The sequence below is a fragment of the Talpa occidentalis genome, unplaced genomic scaffold (genome assembly GCF_014898055.3).
Source record: "Talpa occidentalis isolate TD23 unplaced genomic scaffold, MPIMG_talOcc4v2.1 talOcc4.9, whole genome shotgun sequence".
Taxonomy (NCBI): Eukaryota; Metazoa; Chordata; class Mammalia; order Eulipotyphla; family Talpidae; genus Talpa; species Talpa occidentalis.
This window is the reverse complement of record NW_023605305.1, coordinates 22,167,666-22,195,236: the sequence shown is the minus strand read 5'-3', so window position 1 is coordinate 22,195,236 and position 27,571 is coordinate 22,167,666. Positions and strand designations below refer to the sequence as shown.

At 48.3% G+C, this 27,571-nt stretch overlaps 1 protein-coding gene across 1 annotated transcript in view; it reads left to right on the top strand.

Moving 5' to 3' along the window:
• GRIK3 (glutamate ionotropic receptor kainate type subunit 3) overlaps positions 1–27,571 on the top strand; it is a 188,968-nt gene that overhangs the window by 94,555 nt on the left and 66,842 nt on the right. The window contains exon 2 of the mRNA XM_054691641.1: positions 23,085–23,261. Coding sequence (XP_054547616.1) covers positions 23,085–23,261 — 177 coding nt within the window. The remainder of the gene's footprint in view (positions 1–23,084; positions 23,262–27,571) is intronic.

The following is a 27,571-nucleotide window of genomic DNA, read 5'->3' as shown; positions in this document are numbered from 1 at the left end:
TGGAGTGACAATGTGGAGCTCTCCCTGGGCTAGAGGGGCTGTGGGCTAACCCATGCTTTAGGGATTCCGTGTCTGCTTACACTGCATTGCACACTCGGGGTTTTGCTAAGAACCACTGGCGAAGTCACCCAGCCCCTGCCTCTACTCACCTCTGCCCTCCCTCTCCATTGAGACTCAGCTCTGAAGGCACCTCCAAGATGACTCCAAGGCCTCCCTAGTTCTCCAGAAGCAGTTCCCACTTGCAGGAGAGTCTCTGGCCTCCCTCCCAGCTCACTCTCTCTCTCTTTGAACAAGACAAGTGGGCTTGTGCCATCAGCTCCAGGGGTGTCAGGCAAGTCCCAGTGCCCCCACCTCTGATCTCTTTCCTTCGCGCACACAATTCCAGAGGCAGCATTCTAGACAATCTCTTTTTCTTCTTAAATCTGCGAAGTCAGGAACCGGAGGGCAAACGGGGGCTCCAGGTCTCCAATTATCTCTCTCCCCCTGCCTCTCAGGGAGCCTCACACTCTCCCACTTGGCTCGAAGCAGTCAACAGCCTCTTGGAACCTGTTGAAATCTATTACCGACCTTTGGTCTTATCACCACAAAGGAGTTTTCTGTAGCGAGGAGATGGATTAAACAGGAATGAATTGGCTGAGGGAGGCTTTACGACCCTCTCCGTTCTTTCCTCCCCTTCCCCCTTCCCTCCCCCTATCTCGCTTTTATTTTTTTATAGAAAGCCAGCTGGGCAGAGCTGAGATAAGGCGCGGTGGCCTCAGTGGACCGAGGTCACAAGTACCTGAATAAAATTCACTTTGTGCATTTTGCAAACTAGGACACCAGCAGTTCCACAGCACAGGGCCTGTTAAGTGCTAAATTCATCGCATCTGGCAAAAAGGAAAATAAAACAAAATGAAAAGCCCATAAAGTTGAACCGTTAAATATTTAGGGCTAGTGATGAAGAGCATGTCATAATATTTGTTGAATTGCATTTGCTATTCCATGCATCTTTTCCACTTAAGGCCCTGGTTTCTGGAGGTAGATGGAGAAAATGAGAAGAATTGTGTTGCGTCAAAAATGAAACGGGGGCTTTAATTTAACCTCAAAAGACAAATCTTGATGTCTGCTCGCCCCGGGCTGCACAGCTATTCGGGCTTGTGAGCAGGGGTCTTCTCGTCCCCTGGAACCTGTGTCTTCGTGTTCACACACGCTCCGTGTGTAATTAAGCAGATGCTCTTAGACGTTCGACTTAAATTATCAAATGTCAGGACATGACACTTTATTTGTATATGTTTTCCTTACTTAGCAATTCAGTCAGTACCTGGGGAAGGGAGCTGTGTCTGCTCAGCTCTAAGGGCGCTCCTTGTAGTTCTGTGTCTGAAATTCTACTCTTAGAGCTTCATTTCTTTGGCGTATCACCTCTTTTCATGCAAATTTTCCAGGAGAATCCATGCAGACTCAGTGACTTCTCTGATCTTTCTCTAGAGTAAAAAATGAGAGTGAACAAAAAATATTGGGGAGTCTGAGAGGTGAGGAGGCCCTGGCTTGTGGCCCCAGAGACAATAGCAGATTGCTTCTCCGTAGGTGGGGGAGAGTCTGCTAAAAAGAGGCTGGGATGGGGAGGGGACAGGAGGAAAAAATAGGGATGAGACAGGAAAGGAGGGAGGACCCTCAAGTTTGTACACTGCATGTTAATTACCAAGTTCACTTGAAGCCCTCTCTACCCATACCCCCCACCCCCACCCCTGTGGTGCTATCAAGTCAGAATCTTGCGCTGCTTAAGCACTTTTGTTAGGAGGCAGAGGGCAGAATTAGGCCTTCCTAATGTTGAAGTAGGGCCCCAGGAATGCTCAAGACTGGCACTAGGAATCTCTGTGATCTCAGGAGTCAGCAGGAAAGGGTCTTAAGGATCTCTGCAGTGACTAGCCAAATCATCGTGCAATGACGTGGGAAGAGAGTGAGCAACGACCTTGAAAATTAGAAGCTTCCATCAGCCTTTAGTGACCTGGGGAACCAGTGGAGGAGACCTTGGGAATGAGTGAGTGATGACTCCTGGTGGGCAGGGAGGGGTATTTAGTGGCTTGAAGGCAGCGGGTCAGGCCTGGGTTCCCAAGTGGGCCAGGCTCATGGGGCAGAGATGAGTGAGAGTTGCTTAGGGTCCCCCAGCCAACACCCCCTCCCCTCTCCTGGGCTGCTAAAACCCAAATTGTGTTTTGCTGAACTTCCCAGGGCTCTGGAGAAGTCTGACCCTTCTATTGCTAGGCTCTTGTGTCAAACTTGGCCTGTGGAAGTGGCCGCACTGGCCCCACCCCCAGCTGAGCCCCGCCCGTGACAGGGCCATGCCGGAGCACAGCTCCCAACTTCAGCAGGCTTGTTTGTTTCCATACAACATCTGGGGCTTACTGCCACCATCTGGACTTGCTCCTGATCAAAGCCCACACTCCTGCTTGCCGGCTCTGTTATCCACATCAGCCAGGAGCCGGGCAGCTTGCAGGGAAGGGCTCAGAGGGCCTGAGCTGGCTTCCTGGGGCATTGTGTCCAGACCCCTGGGGGGACTAGGAAGAAAGAGGTCCATGAGCTGGAAAGGAAGCCCTTTAAGCGTGCTACTGTGTGTCTGTGCATGCACGTGCCCACACGTGAATGTTCATGTGTGTGAGCCCCAGTTTGCCTCTGTGTGATTGTGTATCCATATCTGCACATGTATCCAGTGAACACATGCCTGTGGGTGGCAGGTGTGTGTCAGTGTAGTGAATGACAAGAGCACTAGCTGTGGAGTTGGCTGCTGGAACCTCAGTTTTATCATCTGAAATGTTTATTTAGGGTTGTCAGGAGAAATGGATTAGATCATGCATACGAACCACTTGGAAATAATGCTTGACACATAGTAAGCACTCTGTGCATATGGTGACACCCTGTTCTCCCGAGAGTGTGGGTCTGTGTATGCATGTCTGCAGCTGTGTATGTTTGTATATCAATGGCAAGTGTGCTTCTGGGTCTCTGTGTGCCTAGGGAGTAAGTGTGTGGATGTTTATATCTGTGTGCTGGCATGCTGTGCCCCGTGAGCGTAGGTGTGTGCACGTGTGCTCAAGAGCCGGGCGCCTGCTAAATATTTGCTTTGCTGGGCCCTGGGGAGCACAGTCGGCAGGGCTGCCGACTCCCGCATGCAGTGTTTCTGACAGCTCAAGCGCAGCCTCCAAAGTGTGAACTTTCTCAGGGTAAACAGCTAATGATACCTTAATGCCAGCTGACCTCCTCAAGGGCCTCCTCTGGGGCTGGGCGTAGTTACAAGGCTTCCAGCTGGGGCCACCCCCGTTTCTCCATCATGGTACTCAGTGGTTGCAGTGGGTGATAGGCACCGAATCCACACCCCTTGCCACCCTCTATCTCCCCCCACCCCGCCCAACACACACACACACACACACACACACACACACACACACACACACATACACAGCTGGCAGATTAGAGATGGAGGAAAACAACTTCTCTTACTCAATCTCTCCTGGCCCTTGGCCACCAGCACCTGAGGCCTCGTGGGGCAGGAGGTTGGAAGGTATGGGTAGGAGCATCAGCCCTGCTTTTCCAGGAGCAGTCAGGTCTGGGGTATGGGGACTCCAGAGGCTCCAGATCACTGGTAGAGAAGCCCTGGTGGGGCTGTGATTACTTGGTTAATTTATGCAAAACCTCACTCTTATCTGAATTGGGTCACAGCCTCTGGGAGCTCCCCAAACCCTGGAATGAAACCTATTTTGTTGATGAGCAAAGTGGCCCTTGATCCTCTGCCCCAGCAGTGCCCTCCCTGCCTTACACCTCCAGCACTGGCTCTGAAATGTGCCCAAGCTGGGTGTGCCCTGTACCCTCCTGCCCATAAGCACCCATGGCCAACTTTGCTATTCTGTCCAGCTGTGTGCACATGTGTACAGTTGCATGTGGGAGCTCTGAATATGCACACGCCTGTATGTGTACATGCCTGTGTATGTGTGCACATATGTGTGTGTGTATGTGTAATCGACAGCTTAGATGCCTGAGTGCCCTTTTATGCTAATGCCAGAATAGAGAGTGTCTGGAAACATCCCAGATGGGGCTCAGCTGCCCATTAGGTTATCTACTGAGGGTAAAGACAAGGTGAGTGCAGGGGTCTTAGGCTGCTATCCTAGAAGCTTAAGATGTAGAGAAGAGTTGGGAAAAGCATTCAGGATCTTTTCATTCTTCTCTTGAATTTACAGACTAGGAAGTAGACTCCACCAGGAGGTTGGCTTGTATAAAGTCCACAGGGCCAGGCTTCATCCCACCTCCTGCTCCCCTGCTTCTCCTTGGGCCCAAAAATCCAGGGGTCAGAGGCTCCAGATCTCTCAGGTCTCCATGCAGGCCTGAGGAAGCCCCCTTGGGCCTCTCCCCGCCCCAATCAGTTGAGGTCCCTTTAACAGATGGATCGGCCTCCTGCCCCCCACCTCCTGCCGCTGCCGCTGAAGAGAGAAAACCTTTCCAGACAGCCCCTGTCTGTGTTTCATTACAAAGACGCAGCCATATCCCATTTATCCCTCATTTGCTGCAGGCAAAGCGCTGATACGTACATTTTTACCTGGGGTGGTTTTAATCAGTTAATTTAACCAGAAACATTAATAATGTATTTCTTTGCCACTCGACTGCCCATCTGTTGAACAACTTACCTGTTGGAGAGCAATGTCACCTCCTGCGACTCAGAGCCCTCAGCTGCCCGGGAACAAGATGAGATTCTGCATATTTAATGGTTCCGCAGACCAAGGGTGAGGGCCTGTGCCGCTCCTTGCCTGGTGTGGGCTCCCAGGCTGCAGCGGGCAACTAGGCCATGCCACTCATTGCTCTATTGGTGAGTTCTGGGTTGGAGGAGAGGTTGGATCCCTGCTCCCAGTTGAGGCGACCCATATCATCGGCGCCAGTACCCAGGAGACTGAAAGTCTGAGCTGAGACCTTGGGGGAGCTAGGGAGATGTTTCTTAATAGTCTGTGACCACCAGTCTAGTAGGGGAGTGACAGTAGCCAATCAAAGCCCTGTGTGGGGCTGGACATTTAACCATTTAGTGGCTCAGTCATGGGAGGTTCAAATAAGGGGGATCCCCAGGGAGGAAGGTGAAGGAGTTGAGGTGGCAGCAGAACTTTCAAGGGCCTGGGGGTGCTCCTTGGCTGAGGGTAGCAGGTGTGCACCATAGCACAGAACCCACAAGCTGACTTCCCCCAAATCTTGTCTTTGCTGGGGTTCTCAGATTCCTCCACCTTCCCCAGGAGCCACGAAGCAGCCAGGACTCTGGACACTGTCCCTTTTCTGACTACACACTGCTAGGCTCACAGCCAGCTGGTCTGTGTGCGTCTTCCCACAGTCCAGGGGCTACTAGAGGGGCAGAGCTCCCCACTAGTGACCCAATGAGGACTGGATCACACCCACTGCTGGACCACCCCCCTCTCCCCTGGCCTCCACCTGGGGCTGTGACCACATGGGCCTCACCCTCTATTGAGCCCCAGTGAGCAGCATGAGAGCAAAGCCCCTCTACCTAAGGACTCCGAACCTCCCTGTCTGGAAGGGCATGAAGTGCAGACTCCTAGAGGAAAGAAAGGACAGATGTCAGGGAGGTGGCAGCAGAGGCCCAGGTGACCAGAGACTCATCTGTGTGAGGGAGTAGACAAGACAGGTGGTGTGACCTCAGGACACACGGGGCCGGGCCCTCCGTGGGAGCTTTCCCTCTAGCCTTGGTCTGCTTTGAGCTCATAAATTCTAAAACACCACTGACTATAAGATACATAATTTTATATACTTCCCTAAGAAAGAAAAAAAAATGCCACCAATTAAACTATGACACGGTGCTTTCTTATCACCTATTGCAAGTACATCTCCATTTCAGGGATGTGGGAGAAAAAAAAGTGTGATTTGGAATCAATGAAATATGGTCATGAAATGACGCTACTGTCGCTCATCAGAGTTCTCCGTGCCCCAAGCTCTGCTGTGGGCTACACGTGCAGCATTCAGTCCTCACAAAACCCTGTGAAACAAGATATGGCTCAGAGAGGTTAAGCAGTGCTACAAGGTCACACAGACAATTACACTAATACTTAAACAGTATTTGACTGTGCTCATGTACTAGCAAGATCAGCCCCCAAATCTGTGGTTAAGACGCACAGAGCATGGCGAGCTCATCCGGGGCTGTGCACCCGAATGGCAGAGGGGCTGAGGCTGGCCCTGCACCAGCCTGTTATCAGCTGACAAGGGCAGAAAACCTGCTCTGTGCAAAGCCCAGGCTGTGTTACTGCCCAATTTTCAAGCACAAACAGCACCCAAGGGGGTGGTTATGCATCTGTATGTCCCCCCAGTATTCAGCCTCCCTAGAGTCCCTTTCCCACTGCACCCCACTTCCTCCCCCCACACATACCACAGGAAGGGCGCTGGCTTCACCTACTGGCTGGCCGGCAGGCTGAGGGTGATTCCCACCACTCTGGCCTCTTTCAGAATCCTAACAGGCAGTGGAACGAGAGGGAGCAGCAGGCAGCAGAGATGAGGCAGAAACGGAGAGTGAGAGCTGCTGCTGAAAACTCACAAATTGGTCCCAGAGAGAAATGGAGCCTCTTTTTTGCCCATCAGCTCACTCCCCCAACCATTACCAGGCAAGCAGCAAGAGGCCCTGGGCTGGAGCAAAACCCAGGCATGGGTGTGGGGAATGGCACTGGGGCAGCCAGGACTCCCTCTTGCGGAGAACAGGAATGGCAGGGTGGAAGGGGCCCAGAGGAGAACAGGGCTGGAGCATGGAGCTGGTGCCTGGGTGGCAATTGGGTCAAGGCTCCAGGTAACATCAGGTGGACAGAGGCAGGAAGAAGGGGCAGATGCTGGACAGATCCGGAGCCAGGGTAGAGAATCACAGTCTACCCCAACAGCAAAAGGTGAGGCTGGTCCAGGAACTGTCAGTCCAAGAGCAGGCCTTGTTCTGAGCCTCAGGCAGAGAGCAGCAGGGATGCATGGCCCGAGGTCTCTGATGGCACCAGGCCACAGGCCACGTCACCTCCACTAACCTGTGCAGAATTCCCATTTCACAGATGTAAGACTGACATGCAGCGGCGGTGACTCTCAGCTGGTTGGGAGCTGAGCTGGGGATGTGAATTGCACCAAAACAGTCTGGCTCCAGATCACTATACTCTGGTCCTTGCGGGAAAACCGAGACATGAAGATGTTCTCCCAGAGCCAGGCACACAGGCAGCACAGATGGGGTTAAGCAGTGCTACAAGGTCACACAGACAATTATACTAATACTTAAATGGTATTGACTGTGCTCATGTACTAGCAAGATCAGCCCCCAAATCTGTGGTTAAGATGCACAGAGAATGGCAAGCTCATCTGAGGCTGTGCACCCGGAATGGCAGAGGGGCTGGGGCTGGCCCTGCACAGAACCTCAGGTGCTGCATCAACTTAATTCATCCCAAGTCTTCATAGCCATGGTCCTAGGCCTGCAGCTGGGCTGAGCCCAAGGGTGGGACATGGGCCTTGTTCTTGAGAGCTGGGAGTTAAGAAGCATCCACCAGTATCCACAGGCTGCATGCTTCTGCTGAGGGTGGGAGCTTGGCTGTCCCAGGGAGGCTTTGTGCCTCCTTTTCCCTGCACCCTCCGCCTTTCTCCTGAAGACAAGGATGCTCTCCAGCTGCAGGCAGGACTGGGAGATGCTGGGAGCTCTGCTTCCTTGTAAGACTCTCTAGTTCACTGCTTCTGAGCTCACTGGCAGCCACAGCATGTGCTGGGAGACACTGCAGGGATACAATGACTGTCCGCGGAGAGCAGAGCAGAGCAGCTCTAGAGAAGAAACAGTGGCTCCTCGAGGCAGCTCGTCTGTTCTGAGTCAGGGAGTGAGAAAAGCTGATACCTGGGGGGAAATGGCGTCCACATGACCACACCTGGTTCTTGCCTGCTTGCCAAAATCACCAGACTCTTTGATGCTCTACCCTTCTCCTCTTCTGCTGAGTCAGTACTTTCATGGCTCTGCTCAACTTCTGCTCACTCTTCAAGGACCGCCTTAAATATCACCTCCTCTAAGAAGTCTTCCAGGATTCTTCCTTGCCATTTTCATTGCCTAAAACACCATCCATTTATCACAACATAACAGTTGTCACCCTTATGTTTGTTAATTATTTCTTTATTTGGCCCTTTACCCCTCAGTCTGTCAGCGACCCAGGTAGATGACTGAAGCATTCATTTTTCTGTTGAGAAAGTACCAATGAACATTTGTGGCTTTGAATTTAATTTAGAAATAAGCTATGATCTCGTCTGGTTTGTTTCTTTCATAGCTGTTACCACAGGAAGGTTGGCCCATAAAGGGGGGCTTGTTTGCTTAGATCAACACAGTATATCCCAGTGTCTGGTATAATCCTGGGTGTATAGTAAGTGTTCAGTGAAAACTTGAATTAATGAATGAATTAAAGAAAGGCCATCCTGAGGATTCATTCACACAGGGCAAAGACATGGGTTTTATTCCCAGTGACTCTGTTTCCTGGTGTTGTGCCGGGCTCCAGACCACCCATCCCTTGAAGGCCCTGCAGTCTAACTGGGGGGACCAACATGGAAACAGGTGCTTGGGACAATTGGTGTTGTTTAAGAGGCCATACCTGGATACACCTGGGTTCCAGGTGTGAGCCTTGGGAATCTGAAACTATCTGAATATCAATTTCCTCATTCATAATATGGTGAGAATCTACTATTCAGGGCTGTTGTGAGGGTTCATCAGGGTGTATGCGTAAAGCATTTGCCCAGTCCCACTGCATGAGAGGGACCTCGTGCTGTGCCGCCACCAACAAGAAGCATCACGTCATGAGCAGAGGCACAAAGACGAGGCACTGCATGGCGTGGCTGGGAACCTGCCTGATGTGGCTGAACTGCATTTGGCGTGGCTTAGTGGGAGGTAAGGCAAGGAGATAGATGAGGGGCCAGGCTTTTGAAGACCTCAAAAATCAGGAATACGATGGCCCTGATCTCTGAGCAGAAGAAAGCCAGGGAGAGAGTGGGCCGAGCAGGGCCTTCAGCAAGTTGTGCTTTGGGATTCGCCAGGCAGATGCACGGAAGGGGACTTGGAGACGAGAAGGGGGAGAAGAAGAGCGTGGGAGGCAGGAGGCCAGTGCTGTGGTGCAGGACGTGAGCTGGAGAGTGGTAGTGGGGACGGGGCAAGACGGACCAGAGTCATTGGGGGGCAAAGGGTGACGTGGGAGATGGGGGTGGGAGGTGACGACGACACCGAGGTTTCCAGGCTGGGTCACTGAAGGCCATTGGTGCCTTTCCCTGAGATGGAAAGCCCTGAGAAAATGAGATTTGGGGAGAAAAGGCTGTATTTGATTTCAGAAATGTTGAGTTGAGACATCGGGGAAGACATGAAGGTGGATCACAAGACAGAGCTCCTTAACCAGACAAAAACCTGTTCCTTACCCACAGCCTGGAGGCTGCCGTCGCATCAAAGGCGGCATGCGTGGCGGTGGGCAGAGCACCCCTCTCCTGGGCAGGGGCGACAGCCGGTGCACCCAGGCCCAGCGGGGCCCCTGCTGGAAGGAAGGCAGCCTCCACTTGATCTTTTTGGAAAACAAGGTTTCCCTTGTTTTATTCTTGTGGTCTAATTCCCTGCTTGGAAATACTTGACGTTTTTGTTGTTGTTAATGATAACCTTTTAAGTCCGCGAAAGGATTAGTTGGAAAAGACTATAAAACCGCAGTGTAGATTGAGAGCCGCACACCGTTTACCAAACATTAAACATGAATCTCAGAATGCTAATTTAGGAATCACCGATGGATTTAAGGACGCTGGTGTTAACAGCCAGGTGGGATCCTTTCCCAGGTGAGGTTTAGGAAGCAGATTCCATCTCGCTTCTGGTCTAGATGCTCTGTTTTGTCACCGTGTGCTATCTCAACCTTAGGCTCCTGCATCACACCAGAGCAGAGCGTGACTTACATCTGCAGGAGCTGCAGTTAGGGACAAATCACTAACTCTCTGTGTTTCTGTCTCTGCCTCTAAAAAATGAAAATAATCATGGACTGCACCTCATGGGCTTGTGAGGATCAAATGAAATAATGAGTGGAGAAGTATTAGAATGTAGGCCCAATAAGTGCTGGTGATTCTCACTTCTGTGGCACAATTCCTGAACTGTTTTTGGCGCTCTTGCAAACCCACAGCAGATAGCTATGCAGAGAATTCTGCCTCTGCATTTGTTCAAAGTGCAGGGTTTAGCAGATGGTGTCTTTAAAACCTGTATTTTAAAAATTCAAGCTCCTCCTTTTCTCCATGGCTGCTGACAGTCCATGCAAATTTTGAGATTGCAACTTTGCTCCAGTTCTGCCACTGCACCTGATGTTCTGTCTGTTAGAAAGTGCCTGGGGCTTTCTGAATGGGTGTGACAAGAAGGGATCAGGAGTGTGTGTGACTTTTGGCAACAGTGTTCAGCTTTCTGATCTGGATGCTCCTATAAGGGAATACCCCCCACCCCACTGCTTAAAAGCCCTGAATCCTAGTCTTACATTTTGTGTTGTCCCCTTTTGTCACCCCGAGGCAGTCACTCTGCTTAAAAGCCGCCATCCACTTGGTAACCTCCCTGGAGCTTTGTTGTTTAGTCATTTCATGCTTGCTTAGACTTGCATTTATAGTTGAGAAATATTTATTGAGTGCCTACTATGTGCCAGGCACAGGAAAGTGATGAGCAAGCTCTGATACTCAGCTAACTTTCTAGGAGTCAGTGGGAGGTGGAATCAGTGGGAGCCAAGGTCGCCCGGGAATCCTTTTGTCGGCACTGAGAGCTTGTGAAGATGCGAGCAGCCTCATTTGCTAATGATCATAATTAAGTCAGAATCTCTTATTTCAACGCAATGCCTTGGGGAGAGAGGCACAAAGCATGGGCTGATGAATTGGCTCCCCACGAGCTTCCCTCCCTGCTGTGCCTCCACCCCGGTGAGCACCTGCCCAGGTGCTCAGGCACACGCACATGCGCACACACCAGCACATTAATGAGCGCCTGCCAGAGTAATCACACCTCTAAGCTGTGTTAAAACAACCAGTTACTGGTGTCCCAGGATCAATCCAGTCAAAAAGAAAATCTGTCATATGGAGCCCCTGGTGTTAAGTAGATGGAATACTCAGCTTGTCTCCTTCTTCCTTTCCTGTGTGTCTCTGGTGCCAAGGACTGGAGACCAGGTATGTGGGGCGCACAGATGTGAGGCTCTAGCCCTGGACCTCCAAAAGCTAACACCTCAGAAAGGGGAAAGGAAAGCAAACTTTTTCCCAAATCACTGTGACACAGCAATTCCCAAAGCATATTTCCGGTGAGATGCTCTGCCAAAGAAGGTTTCCGCGGTTGTCAAGTGAGTTTGGGGAACGTGGCTTACTCTCCCGCTCTCGGGGGCAGCATGTGAGCTGAGGAAATGCCCAGAGAAGTCCTGCAGAAAAGCAAGCTGCTCGGCTGTGCTGAACTGCTGCTTTCCCAGACATCTGGAAGCCTTGAGCCTGCCTGTCCATTGACGGCAGATGCTTGATGTCCTGAAATAGCAGCCACACAACTCTCTCCAGCCCAGCCCGAGGTGCCTCCTCTGCTCCCCCCAAGGCTGCGGAGTAGATGGAGTCAGAACCTGGGGAGAGTGAGAAGAGAATGCAGTAGACCAGTTTCTCCCAAGCAGGAGACAGTATCCTACCGTGACTAGCTGAGCAACCCAAGGCCCCCCCTTGGGTATAGGCTTCAGGGAGCTGGGGCACCCGAAGGGTGCCGCGGTAAAGCAGGGCTGCACAATCTGATTCCAGGGGGCCAGTGCCAAGTCACCAGCTCTGACCCCAGACCTGGGCAGTTTGAGCAGCATTTGGGTTGGGTGGATTGCTTGTTTTTTTTTGTAGAGGCAGAAGGAGAGGATGGATGAGTTGAGGGCAGACAACCACAGTGGATTCAGCATCTTTAATCGCTGCCTTTGAGGGCACCACCTGGGGCAGGTATGTCCAGGAGTCTGGCCTGGGTCAGCTCACTCCACAGTCAGGGGCCACACAGGGGCGGGGCGGGGAGCAGCGGCAGAGCCAGCTCTGTTGTTGCTGCCTAATGAAAACAACATGTGTTCTTGCTCCACCAAGCTCCTCTCTCCACTCCAGCAGCATTGTCAGGGAAGAAACAAAACAAAATAGAGAAGTGGAAGTTGATTCTATAATTAGTGCAGTTTCTTCACTGTTCATTCAGGATCTCCAGAGATCAATTAGCTTGCTTTTAAGCTAAAAGGCATCTGAATAAGTATTTAACCTGCATAGCAATTGATATTTAAAACATGAAGATGGGAGTAATAATGCAGAACATGCTGCCTCTTTCCTTCTCCGCCAATTTCCCAGGTTTTTCTCCTCTGCCCCTGGCCTCTGCCCACTCCATACCCAGAGTGGCCTGAGATTGGCATTATCGGGGCAGCGCTGTGGGCGGGCAGGCTGGCACAGAGGGCTGCTGAAGGCAGGGCTGTCTTTCAGATGCTGATACCACTGTGGAGCAGGTGCCCCAGGTGCTTGGAGACCAGCCCCAGTTCCGGCCGGTTGTAGGGTCCACTCAAAACCAGGGGGAACCATGTCCTATCTCTGCAGCCACTAGCCATGTCCCCAGGCATGGCCTGCTCATCTGTGCAAGGGGCAGGGGTCTGGAGGGCCTATTGGTGGCACTCAGTCATGGCTTCCTCATCTAGTGACATCCCATCCTGGCTGGACTGGAAGTAGGCTGGGCTAGAAAACTCAGGACCTGGGTGTCCCCTGGCTGGGCATGTTCTTGGCAGATGGTCTGAGGATATGTGTGGGTTTTCTGCTTTGTCATTTAAATATCAAAGTCCTAAACCGGAATGGGCTCTTAAAAACAAGCAGCGTGTGCGTGCATGTGTATGTACACACATGAGCACTTTCATATAAACAGGCTGGTCTCGGCATCCTCTGCAATAAGAGTATTGGGCATTTTGGGCAAGAAAAGATGCCAAGAAGACAGCTGCCCCTGCCTGCTGAATGACCAAACATAACCAGGGAGGGTCCAGAGGATGCATCAGAGCCCACAGGCCGTCTGGCCCCCAAACTCAGGCCTTGTGAGGGGTTAGCAAGCAAGGAGGTGTCCTCAGAAACAGAGAAGCAAGGCTGGGAAGGGAGGGGAGCCAGGGAAGGCGGGTCAGCAAATGGGTCACCTGTGGGCGGCTAGGGCTATGTCCCACTGGCCCCCTTTAGGAATTGTGTAGCTCAACCTCAGGATCAGCCCCTGAGGGATGAGGAATCTGAGGTTCATGCACCAGCTTCCTGCCTCCTGGGTGGAGCCCACTGCTGAGCTCAACTCCCTGGTTCTTGTGGCCTGTCCCATGTGCTGGCCATGTCTGCGTCCCTGTGAGCGAGCATTTGAGAGTCAGCATGCCAGGCTCTGTAGGTGGCTGCTGGAGTGAGTCAAGGAAATAAAGACAATGCCTGCTCCATGAGGCTCAGAAGAGAAACATGGAAGCCAGACTTGAAAGATGAAACAGAGAAGGAAGGAAGGATGACCCAGGCAGAGGAAGGGCACACAGGCAGGGAGGGAGCCATGAAAGGGAGGATGAGATATGCAGGTGGGTGGGCAGTTCCTGCTGGAGCCACTGAGGCTGGAGATTGGTCCCTCGGGGTGGGAGGGGGCCTCAGATACCAGCCTAGGGGCTTTGCCTGTCTGCTGTGGGCACATGTGCTGGAGGGTGGGCTGAGTGGCAGCTCTGCCCATCCAGGAGGTGTGACAGCTTCTGGTGTGTCAGGTGGCCACATGGGGAGTCCAGGTCTTCATTCCTCAGACCCCCTGGCAAGGGCGCTCACTGCTCCCTGGGCCCCTCCACAGCTGCCTCTCACGACAGCCCTGGCTCCTGCTCCTCCGCCTGATGACAGCCCATCGGTCATCAGGGTCTCTGGGCAGCACGGGAGCCTCCAGCCATCCTCCCGACACGGTCGATTCTGCAATATTTGACTTTCGTGTCCCTGAATTATACAGACAAAGCTCGGCATATCACCAGATCAATTAAAACAACTGCCACCAGGCCCCAGGACTCTATCAGGAGCCTCTCCCCCGGGACCCCGCAGGAGCGCATGTCCTCAGAGCTGCTCTTTCTCTCCATGGCCCCCTCCAGTTAAAGCCTCCCCAGCTTCATCTATCTCCTCATATCACCTCATAACAATCATTTCTTACCCCCTGTTGAGGGCTCACAATGTGCCATGGATGATTCATGACAGTTAAGCCTCTCGAGAGCCCTCTGTTGGAGTGCTCTTAATGTCCCTGTTTTCAGACGCTGAGGAGGAGGCACAGGGCATTGAAGGGACTTGCCCAAGGTCACAAGGCTGGAAAGTGGCAGGCACACTCACACACCGTGGGCCATCTGGCCACAGGTCCACTCGCACAACTGGCTTCCCTCCTGTCCTGACTCTGGGTCGTCTTTGATGTGTCCTCCCAGCCCCTTCTCCTTCTCTCAGCCGATCACTGACAGGAGAGGGAGGCCACCCTGCCCTGCTGGCTGCTGAGCTCCTCCCACTACCTGCCTGGAGCTGGTCAGAAGCCATCTCTCCAGGAAGTCACCCACCTCTCCTTCTTCTCTGAGACCTCCCCAGCTTTCTCACCCTGTGAAGAGCTTTTACTCTTTTATTGTTTTTATTTGTGTCCCTCCACTCCTCTCTTCTGGGGAGTGGGAGCATGCCTGACCTGTCTCTGGCTCAACCGGTGCCCAGCATAGGGCTTTGTTTGTAGGCATAGCCAATAAACTGCATGATGAATGAATGAATGAATGAATGAACATAAGGCATGAACAAGAGGAAATCCACGCTCGCTCCTTCGCTCCTTCTTTGTCCAGCACCTCCGAAAGCCCATTCCTGGACCTGCCCCGCAGGGCTCTGCTTATAAACCACACACTATGGCCAGCGGGGAAAACCAGCTCTTCCCCCACCTCTTCCTCCTGCCGAGACAACAGTAGAGAGGCCCAAGAAAGAAACAAGTTCCAAGGCACCACCAGGGTCCTCGAAGGACTGGCTAAGGAACCATAGAGAGCAAAGCCTGCATCTTGCAACTCATGAGCTGCACAAGCCGCGGGGGCCCTGGCAGGGAGAAGAGAGAGCCCTGATCAGAACAGACAGGGAGGCGGGCCCTGGAAGAGGCTGTTAGCAACAATCTCGCTGATAAGCGTCTCAATTAATCTCTGAGACACCTTGGAAACTCCAGAAAAAGAACAAAGCACACTAAAAAAGAAAGAGCAGACTCAGACCCCGGAGGAGAGGTGGTGCCTGGAAACTTGAGTATCCCAGGGACTCGGTCACAGGCACAGCGCGGCTGCACAGGCACCCCTGCCCGAGCCCCAGGCGCCCTGTGTTGGGCTGTGTATGCAGGATGCTTTGGCAAGAGCCGATGCACAGCACAAAGTTGGTCAAGAGAGGGGCTCGCCTGGAACTTACATAATGTTATAATGCACTGCGATTTAAATAAAAATAAATAAATTTTTTAAAGGGGAGGAAAGGAAAGGAAAAAAAAGAAAGGGACATCTCAGCAGACTCCAGACCAGCCCTGGATTGTCATGAAATCACGGGCTATGGGCTGTCTGGGGCCACCTGCCCCTGGGTGGGACCGCCCCCAGGGCCTTGACCTTACTGATGAGAGTGGCAAGGCAGCAGTGAGTAGGTGAGGTCACGTTCGGTTTGACACAGGGTACCCGAGCATGTGTGCCTGGGAGGCAGAGACTTTCCACCGGGTGGGCGCAGTCCCAGAGCTATGAACAACAATCTTAAAAACGTGGGCATTTATACGTACAGTTCTCAGAATGTGTCTCAAAACATAGGGCAACAAATCCTGGTAGAAAGAGCAAGAAGGAAGTTGGTTCCTGTTGGCAGATCTCGTTCAAGCCCTCCTTCACCCAGCCAGGCCCCGGGTTCACTGTAGCTGAGGTTGGCAGTGGGCAGCAGCTTTCAGGCTGTGTGTGCTGGAGCCCTGATCTGCAGCTTCTCAGGAGCTGTGACCTCAAGTCTTTAAGAGTCCAGAGGAGGGACGTGGGCTGGGTATTGGTATGCTCGTAAACATGCTCTCCAGAAAAAAGTCCTAATTATAGGATCTGCTTGTCTCTATGGTGTAACTACTCTCACCATAGCCAATTTCAAGCTGCCAATGATTTAATAAGTGGCTTTCAAAAATCCCTGGAAATTTGAGTATTAGGTCTAGCAAACGGGTTTTGGTGGCGGAAGAGAATTTGCCACATAGATGTTTCAACAACCTCAACTTTCGGGGCCTCAGTTTCTCTCGTGTGGAATGGGGCAGCTCTAGCTCCCACTTAATGAGGTTGTCAGCATTTCCTGCGAGGATTACATGAAGTGGGTGGAAAGCACTCAGCATCACCCCCAACACATAATCAGTTGTTGTTGTGATTATTATTATTGTTTGTTTTAGACATTGGGCTTCCACTCAAGATTTTGTTTCGAGAAGTTCCAGCTGCACCCGTGCTCCACCCCTGCTCGCATCTTCTGCAACTCATCCCAACACACACACACACACACACACACACACACACACACACTCTCCCTCTCTCTCGCTCTCTCACACTCGCGCACACACACCCTACCCCATTTCCTCGGCAACCCTGGTGTCTCTGCTCCATTTTATTAAAGCAGAAAGCAGTGACAATTATTTTCATAATGAACTGGCTCTTCAAATTAATGCCAATTACACTATGCAATCATGATTAAGATTATGCATTAATCAACGGTGCCAACCTACTTATTAGCCTCTTTAAATAACGATCATGAGGAATGTATGGGAAGAGAGAATGGAGAGGAGCCAATTGAATGGGGGAGCTGCCTCCAAGGGAATGGGTGCTCTCTCCAGCAGCCAAAACCTAAAACAGCCTTTCTTCCATGGGGTGGGGCTTGAAATCGAATCCCTGCCCATCAGAAGCCTGAGTTTCACAAAGCCCCTGCCTGCACAGAAAGAACAGGGGGTGAGACGACCCAGAAGGGAGAGAGTAGAAATACCCTCAATGGCTTGTCAGTTACTGAGGTTAGTACCATCTTGCCTTCCTCCAAAAGCCTGAAAGAATAAGTGTGATCGATATTATCCCCAAGTAATGGCACTCCCAACTTAGGTCGGGACCCCCAGATGCAGATGGAGGCAGGGATTAGAATGCATGGGGTTGACAGAGGGGGAGAATGCACTTTAGGAAAACCCTGTCAGGGAGTAAGCAAAGCAGGACAGGACTGGGGGCAAAGATGCATCCTCAGGTAAGACTGGCCTTTGCCTGATACAAGGTGGGGGGTGTTGGGTGGACTGGAGCGTGTAAGCACCACAGAATTACCCCCACGCTGAAGCAAAGGGACCACCCTGTTGAGCCCCAGTATTAGTCATTGACTACAGACTCTTCCCAGAGCAGAGGCAGGTGATGTGAACTTCTGGGCATGTGAGTCCCTTCAGCATCCCTTCTTTCTTTGTTTTGCCTGCATCTAGTACTTTAATAGTCTTAAAGTCTCCATCCAGGCCCTGAAGTACTTCTGAGATAAAAGTTGCCCTTCCCCTAGAACAAGGGTCAAACCACAGGCCCCCTGCTTGTTCTCACAAATAAAGTTTTATTGAAATGCAGCTGCCACCATTTATTCACATATAGTCACAATGGCAGAGTTGAGTAAGACTCTCCAGCCCACAGAAACCAAGATGTTTACTATCTGGTCCTTTACAGAAAAAAACTTGTCATCTCCTGCCCTAGAACATGAAAGCCAGAAATACCTTGTTTTTCTAAATGATACCGTCTCTCCTCCTTTAATAACTGCCTTTCTGAACTCCTCACCACCCTACAACTAGCTCCATTGTTTTCTTCACAACAATGGGCTCTTGGGAGTAGGTGCCTCCTTGTGCAGAGGGACAAGCGAAGTCTCAGAGAGAGGGAATGACTTCCTGCCTGGCTGGAGCCAGGGTGCGGGCTGAGGCCCGGCTGTTGTCTGAGCTCTTCCCCTCTGTCTTCCACACCTAGCATCACTGCAGGAATTGCAGAGTTGGTGACTGAGCACCCCTGGAAAATAGGGGCCCAGGGCTGACAGGGCCCAGTGGCAGGGGGAAAGCTGTATGGCTACATAGTCTGAGACTGAGCCCCCTGCCCCCTGGCTGGAGTCTCAGTGCCTGAGCCATGAGCACAACCCTTTGAAGGATCCTCCCCTCCTGTCCTCACCTCCTGCCAAGGCCTGAGGGGCCCAGAAGCAGGTGTGAAGCCCCAGGAAATTACTCTTTGCCCCACGGCCTTTGACCCTGATTTGGGATGGGACTGTGCTTTAACCAGACCTCTTCTCCGACTCAAAGACATTGTAAAATTTTACATTTTAAAATAATAAAAATAATTTAATATGATTATTAATAGATATGTATATGACTATATTATAAAGCATCATAATTGTTTATTGTGTCATAATTATAAAATAATCATGAAAGTGATTGTAAATAATTTGAAAAAGATCAAGGGAATGCAAAGAGCAAACCTCCTCTGCTTAGAGATACTAGTAAAGAACGTGTTGGTAAAAATCCTTCCCTTTTGCTGTAAATATAAACGCGTACTTTTTATTTGATAAGTAGGCATCAAACTAATATTATTTGTTGCTTGGGGGGAGGAGGGAGGATTAGCACTTTCTATGTCATTAAATATTCTTTAAAAGCATTTTTTAAAGCTTTTTCCCTTATTACCAAAGCTCTCCTTCAATGCAGAGAACTTGCAGAGAAAAAGCACTAAGCAAAAGCAATCCATTATCTTTTTACTTTCTAGAAAGAACCTCTGTTAACATTGTGGTGTATGCCCTCTGGTATGTCCTTTTTGATTTTAATTGGAATTGCATTAAATTTATAAATTAATTTGAGGGGAACTGACATCTTTACAATATTGAGCCTTCCTTTCCCGGAGAAAGTTATGTCTCACCATTTATTCAAGTCTTCTTTTATGTGCCCCAGTAAAGTTTTGTAGTTTTCTTGATATAGGAATTGCACGTTTATTGCAAAGTATTTTATTTTTTCCTTGTTGCTTTTGTGAATAGAGTCTCTTATTCCTTATAATTCCTCACAGTTTATTGCTGATATATGCGAAGGCTGTGTTTTTCGATATTTGTGTGCTGGCCTTTCAATGTGTTCTCTGTTTAGTTCCTACTGGGTTTTCATCTGATTCTTGAGTTTTAGAGAACAGTAGTAAGCATCTGCAAATAATATTATGTTTCTTTTCTGATTGCGCTACCAGAATTTGGTATTTTTGCTTCATTACACCGTGATTTTAAAGTTCTATTTTGAAGGGTGTTGTCATAGACACTAGGGGAGAATAGCAAAATGAATCTCAGTGTAGCCACCACCCAGGCCCAGCAGCCAGCAGCCTGCCTTGTCTGTGCCCTCTCTGCATCCACTCCCTTCAGAGCAAGACCCAGACACCATTCCATGCCATTCCATACCTCGACTGTGAATGCCAGCAAGTTGTTCTGCCATATGGGTGGATCTTAATATTTTGAGTACTCTCCTGTTTTTGGACATTAAGTTGTTTCTATTTTTCTCAACCTTATGTCAAGATTATCCTTATACATAAATGTGTTTCTGTATCTCTAACTTTGTGTAAATTTATATTCCTAGAAATGGAATTATTGGGTCATATGATGCTTTGATCATTTCTTTTCCTTTAAATACACAGACATGATCACATCATGACTTTTCTGATTAGAAATGTAACACATGTTCCCTGCAGAACTTTTTGAAAATGCAGGAAAAACACAGAGAAGGAAATTAAAGTCACCCATAATCCTACCTCCCAGAAAGAGCCCCTCAGTGTTTTGAGTGTGCTCTTCCTGTCTGTGTGCATGCACTCCTCACGCTTATGCACACCCACATGGACTACGTGCACACCTACTGTGCGTTACACTCTGTGAGCCTGCTAGAGTATGGGGGGCGGGGTGATGTATTTCTTCATTTTCAAAAGCATTTATTTTTATTTTTTAATTTTCAAAACGATCGAAACAACCCAAATACCCATCTATTGGCGAATGGATAAAATATGGTATATCCATACAAACTAAGATTATTTTACAATAAAAAGGAATGATACACTGATCCCTGTTACAACATGGATAAACCTCAAAAACACTCTGCTAAGTGATAAAGCCAGATGAGTGTTTGCATTTATATGAAATGTCCAGAAAAGACAAATCTCTAGAGACAGAAGTTAAGTTAGTGGTTGCCTTGGGGCTGGGGGTGAGGACAATGATGGCCTGGCCATGAGTGGGCACAGGGATCTGCTTGGGGTGATGGAAATATTTAGAAGCTGGATCGGGGTGGTGATCACAGGACTCAGTGCATTTACTAATGATCTTTGTATACTTAAGGTGAATTTTGTGGGATTTCTTAAATGTAAATAAACCCTTAGTGAAGTTGCCTTTTTTAAAAAAAATAAGGTGCATTTGGGGCCTACCTGGTGGCTCAGGCGGTTAAGTGCCGCACTGTAAAGCTGTGCACAGTCTCTGCAGCGCAGGTTCAATCCCGGCCGGCCACGGAGAAACCCACATGGCGCAGCAGACCTCTCCTGTCTCACCGGCTGCTCCCCTCAGCAGTGTATTTCATTCAGCCTGCCTGTTCTGCTCCCCATTCTGTCTCTGGTGAATCCTCTCACCCCCTGCACATCTGGCCTGTACCTCAGCTCTTGTGTAAATAAATAAATCTAAAAAAAATTAATAAGGTGCATTTGGAAAATTTAGCAAAGCATTAAAAACATAAAAAATTAATCAGGTAGGACTATTGAAATGTCTCCTATTGCGTTAATAATAAAGCTTCTCCCTCTTCTTTCAGTTCTTCCTCTTCTAACTTGGGGTCACACAGCATCTCCTGCTTTATCACCTTCATCTTTTCACTTAAAAATATATTGTGGGTATTTCTTAAATACTAAATTTTGCCATAATATGGAAATACATAGCAAATTGCAGCTTGCTTATGATTTCCCTGGTGTTGACAGCCCTAGCACCCTCTCCCATGTGGCCTGTGCACTCAGTCACTCTTGGAGTCAATTGCTAGAAGCCAAAGTCTTGAGTCAAAGGTATGACCACTTTTAAGGCTTCTGATGTATTTCTAGTGGCTTCCAAGGAAGGTGGTGGGCCACTTTCACCAATAGTTAAGCAAACTGTTTCCAAACACCCTCACCATTTTTTTTTCTTTGTTTGCTGATGGGATTGACCCAAAAAAAGAGACTTTAGTTGGGTTTATTTGATTGCTAGAGAGAATGCACGTTTCTTCTTACATGAATAGTTCCTTTGTAGTAGTATTTTTGCTTTTGTTAAACAGCTATGCTTGCCCTTTGCATATTTTCCATTGGAATGTTTTTGTCTTTTTTTTTTGTTGAGTTTTAAGTACTTTTTTGAAAAATAGAGCATCAACCTTCATATTGCCATATATGCTATAAAATTTTCAACTTTGTTTTTGCCATTTAATCTTGTTTATGGTAGTCAAATTATATATATATATCTCATATATATGACATGTATATATCTATTATATTATTTCTATGGGATTATCAATATTCAAGGGCTTCTGACTTTTTGGGAATTCCCAGAAAGGCCTGCTCTTCAGTATGGTATCATATTCACCTATATTTTTGTTGCTTTTCTTTCCTCCTTCTTTGCCTTAATTTCTTGCTATTCTATCTTTAATCCATCTGGAACTTATTTTGATATATAGTTTAAGATTGAATCTAACTTAAATTTCTCCCAAATAAATTGAGTAATTGTTCCAGCACAACCAATGAATAATTCATCTCTTACCTGCCCATTGGATATAGCCCCCTTTCTTATGTCTTACCTATCTCTACTTGAATCTCTTTCTGGGAGCTTTTTCTTTCATTCTATTATTGAGCTATTTATATTTCCACATTTCTAAAACTATGAGAACATAGTTTTAATTATTTTGGCTTTTTTATATATTTTAAATCTGGCAGTTCAAGTCACTTCTCATCTCTTTTTAGACTGTTACTACCTTTTTGGTTTTCCAGATGCATTTTAGAGTCATTTTTGTCTAAACGAAAGAAAATCCTCCATGATTCTCATTAGAATTGCATTAGCTGAAAATTTAATTTGGAGAAACCTGACACCTTGACCCTTGAACCCAACTATCCAGGTTCATGACACACCTCCTAATTTAAGTCTACCCTTATCTCTCCTGCTTACCGTGTTCTCATCATTTTTAATACTGGAATTCCATACTTCTTATTTGGCTGGTTATTGTATATTTTTCTTGATATTATAAAGGAAATCCTTTTGCCATTAAGTTTTCTCACTGGTTGTTGCTGATATGAAAAAGCACCATGAATTTGTGGTAACTTGCCTTGGTTCATTCCAGCTCTTACTAGTTTTAATGTTCAGGGTTTATCTGAAGAGTTTTTAGAAAGCATTTATATAATTTGCTATCAAGAATTTTTCTCTTTCCAAGAGGTGTGCCTCTAAATTTTTTTCTTATTTCATTGGTTCATGGTGTGTTGTGAATTCTTACCCTCCCTCTTTTTTTTCCTGTAATGAAAATGCCTCTACTGTTTCATCATCAATGTAATATTAAAGGCCAATTTGAGCTAAAGATGCTTCAAGGAAGTATCTTTTCTGGTGCCAGTTTAGTAAGCATTCTTAACAGTAGTAGATATTGGATTTTATCAAATGCCTTCCTATATTTTGTGAGTTTATTGTGTTTTTTTTTTCCTTTGAGCTATTGATGTGATGGAATGATATTCATAGATTTCTTTATATTGAACTACCCTTACATGCCTGAATACAACTCATCTGGGTCATGGTATGATATCCTTGTAATATTCTAGTAGATTCTATTGGCTGGAACTTTATCAAGAATTTTCATAGAAATATTCATAAGTTGTTTATTTTATTTTGGTTATGTTTGTCAGTCTCTGTTGTCAGCAATTTGATAGCTGAGTAAAATGAACTAGGAGGATTTTCATATTTCTTATGGTCTAGTACAATTTCAGTATATGGGAATTATCTAGGGTATTATTGAACATTTTAGGGGGAAAGATCTTGTCCACAGAATCTTCTGAGCCAAACATCTTTGTTAGCTTCCCCCTCCCTTCTCCATTACATACAATTTTACCCATCTCTCACAGGAGGAATCTTTGAGTATGCAGACGGCCCCAATGCCCAGGTCATGAACGCGGAAGAACATGCCTTTCGATTTTCTGCCAACATTATCAACAGGAACAGGACTCTGCTGCCCAATACAACCTTGACCTACGACATCCAGAGGATTCACTTCCACGACAGCTTTGAAGCCACTAAGAAGGGTGAGTGTTCAGACCCCAGACTGGTCTCTCTTCCCTACCTAAGGAGCAGGGCTGTCTGCTATCCGAGGTCCTGAAAATGGGCCGGAGCTCTGGGTGGGCATGGAAATTAGAGCCTTTCCCTCCTGGTTTGGGATCCTGCCTATATTCCAGCTCAGCTCAGGTTGTGTCATCCCTCAGGAATGGTGGGTCTTCGTCAGGAATTCCCAGGTCACTGGCACAGGCTGTGAGGGAATGAGAGGTCACAGGAGGGTGGTGGGGGGTGAAGGGTGGGGGTAGGATATGAGGCTGGGAGGTAGCAGTAAGGAGGCTAACCCTGGTCTCCCATACCTCTGAACTGAAGCTGGCATTTTCAAGCATTTTTTTTAATTTTCAATTTTTTAAATATTTACATCAAACTGACAATGTGTAAGTTCAAACGTGCAGCACTTACATGCCATAAAAAGACAGTAAAAACAACAGGACTGCTTCAGTGACTGTAACAACTTGGCCCCAGGGGCCATGGATGACTCTTGAAGTCTGAATCAGCTTCAGTATTCAATATGTTTCTATATTTTGTTTTGTCTACATAATAACAAAGAAATCATAATTTATAAAAATAAGTTGTAGCATATCCAATTAAAGTCTCCCCCATCACACACACACACACATTAAAAGTAAAATAAAAAACAAATGTTGGGCTGCATCTGTCCTCATTAGTGATACATTTACAATAAACTCCAATAACTGCACAGAAGGACAGAGAATTTTGTTCCAAGATCCTCACACACAAAAAACAAGGTAATCTGTCAACGCCCAAAGGAGCTGACAGTTCCCAGTGAGGCATGTAACACATTTAAGTATACAAGTGTGCGTCTTGGTTACTGCTTTAGGAAATATAGTTCACATATATTATAATACATATATACATATGCATGTTATGTATATAATATATTGAAATTTAATTTCAAGGCTTATATAACTCTGGAGATAACTTCCATAGAACCCTGGAGTTCCATGGAACTCCATTTAAAAATCTTGGGCTTAAGCAATCTGATTCCCAGGGACAACTATTCCCAGGTCATTCTCCCTATGATACACCATCACGGCCCCCTGCTTTTCTTCTTCAAGTTCCCTATCACAGTTTCTAGCTGAGTCATTGTGTGTGTTTAGGCTTCTCCCTTCTCCCTGGCATGAGTGAAAGGAACCTCTCTCGTGCACTGATACAGTCCCGGTACCTAAAACACCGACATGTAGTAAGTGCTCAGTAAATTGATGGTTGAATGATTCAGTGAGTCACTGATGTGAGGCTGGGGTGTGGGAGCCTGTGCACCTTTGTCCAGCACCTCTGTCAGCTAAGCTTAGGCACAGCATCATCCACGCTTCTAGGGAGGATAGAGGCCCACCCATACGGGTCCCTTGGTCTTTCTGAGGGATTCCCTGTAGCTTATCAAGGTCCCCTGTGTTTCCAGGTGCAGACTTGCCAAGTGCTGCCTGCTTGTTTGCCAAAACCTCACTGTGGGTAAACATCTGAGCCCAGAGAGGCTGCTAGCATGGACTTGGAGCCAGACTGCCTGACTTGATGGGCCAACTCTGATACTAGTTGTGTGACTGGAAGTAATGCCCATGCCTCAGTTTTCTCACCTGCAAAATGGGCACACCTCTGTTACGTGCTTAGCACAGTACCTGGCATGTAGCAAGTGCCAGTGCAACTTTGCTGTTACTATGTGGCTGCCTTGCTCTCCACAGACTGAACTATCAGGTCAGGGCCCTCAGGCCTTGTGCACTCACAGCTAGTCCCTGCCCCACCTACCCCACCCCTCCTTGCCCTGTGTGCTCATGGTCAGAGCATCCCTAACATTGAACATAGTCACTGCTGACATTTTTTTAGTCCATTCCCCTGAGTCTCAGAGCCAACAGAATGACTAGTGGCACCCCACCCTGTTAGCCTTTGCTGGTCACCCCTCCCTCTGTGCTGATGTGCCCTCCTCCTGCCCACCCCCCCACCCCCTCGGTCCCCAGCCCTGTGGCCAGCACTGTGCAGTCAGGTCTCTACCCTCTGCCGGGAGTTCCTGCTGGCACCCTCTGCCTGACCTCGCCCAGCTACAAGATGACTAACCTCAGCCACAGCTGCTCAGTGAGAAAGTCAGGACACAACAAATGCCTGGAATCGCATGCCGAGGCCTACATGACACAGCCCCCCACGGCGATGCTGGATCTCCTGTCCGTTTTTCCTAGAAATCATAGAATGATACAGTGACTCCCTGGCGGGGCGCCTGCAGTATAGTGCCGGGGCTTTCCCAGCCCGCAGCTAGCCCCAGGCAGCACTTCAGCGCCTCGAAGGCAAGTCCTCTGGCTGGACTCATAGTCCATACCACGGGAGCTCCCGGGTGGTGGGTGGGCAGCCCCAAGCAGAAACGTCCAACTCTGGAATTCCAGACTTGAACCCCAAGTGACCAGAACCACAGCCCCTCCCTGCCTTACACCACGTCACATGACTTGATTGGAGCCTACCCCACTTTCCCCAGATCAGGATGAGAGTCTGTCCAGTCTTGTCCAAGTATGTCCAGTCTTGTCCCATCCCTGCCAGTCACTCCCTCAGCACCACCTCGGGGTGCCATGCTTCCGTTTCCTCTGCTTGTAATTCCCTTGCCCCATCCCATGCATGCCCTCTGCCCTTTGTCTTGCTAGCTCATCCTTCTGCTCTCCAACTTTGGGTCCTTGGCGAGCCCTCCCTGAGATCCCAGATCAGATCAAATCCCCTGCTTCCAATTTATTACACTCTGGACTTTTCATTCACAGGCTTGGCTGTTGTATGTTGTGTGTATATGTGTGTAGGTGTGCATGTGATCACTGTCCCTCTCTTCCACCACCTTGCACATGCCTTTGCTCTTCACGGCTCTGCCGCAGGACCACTGTTGACTGCTGCTGTCAGAAGCTCCTCTTGCCTGTTTTTGAACTTTGTATGAATGAAACCACCAGTGCGTGCTTTTGCAAATCTTGTGCCTTTCACCCTTCAGTACACCCACGACGTTCCTCTGCGGTGTGGCAGGCAGCAGAAGCCCACTGCTCTTCATGGACCGTGTTCCAATATATGAATATACCGCAGTTTAACAATTCTTCAGCCAAACAATTTTCCAAAGTTGCTTCACTGACCTGCACTCCCTCTGGCAACGGCTGACGGGACAGTTGTTCTACTCTCTTATAACTCTTGATAAAGTCTGTCTTGTTTTCAATTTTGGCCACTTGGGTGATCTCGTGTGGGCATCTGTGTGGCTTTATTTTGTATTTCCTGAGGAGCCAGATGTGGAACAATTTCTGATATGTTAACATCATTTAAATCTTCTCTTTCCTGGAGTGCCTTTTTGAGCCTTTCAACCAATTTCAAAAATCAAGTTGCTTGTCATTTTCTTATTGATTTGTAGTTTTTTATATATCCTGCTAAGAGTCCTTTGTTGGAAATATGTGTTGCCTACGTCTGTCACTAATGAGTTTGGTTTTCACTCTCAGTAGTTTATTTTGAAGAGCAAAGTTCCTAATTTAAAGAAATCCAATTTATCAATATTTTCCATCATGTGTTTTTTTGTTGATCCTAAGTTCATGAAGGTATTTCCAAGTTCTCTTCTAGAAGCTCTATTGTTTTTCTTTCATAGTAAGCTCTATGATCTACCCCAAATTGATTTTTATGTGTTGGGTGGGAGGTAGGGGTTGAGGTTTATTTTCTCTACACAAAGCTGGTGAGAATGAAAACTGATCCAAATTCTCGGGGAAATGTCCAGAAGATCTCCTAAAGCTAGGTGTGTCTACCTGTGGGGATGTCCAAGCCGCTTTACTGACAGTAGCCAAAAGGTGGAAATAAATTAAAACGCCATCAACAGGACAGTGGGTGCCTTGGGGTATAGTTATACAAATGAATTACCATTGGCAATAAAAAAAGGACAATATCTTGACACACACAACATCACAGATGAGCTTCCCAGAGCTGATGTGGCTTGTGTACACTATGGTTACCTCTGGGCAGGGAGGAGTGAGCAGTGAATAGTACCTGACAAGGGAACCTTCTTAGGTGTTGGAAATGTTCTGTATTTTGATCCAAGTGGTAGTGACATAAGTGCAGTTATATGTAAAATTTCATGAAAGTTTGTATTTAAAATGAATATACTTTATCTTGCTATAGCTCAAAAAAAAATTGTGTCTCCTCTCTGCCATCACTCCCCCTTAATGCCCCTCTGATTATACCTAAGACAGAGCCCTGCTGTGGCGGGAAGCCCTGCTGTCTAACCCAGGAGGCATTTCTGCTGTTGGATCATGCTCCCTATTAAGCACCCCCCAGC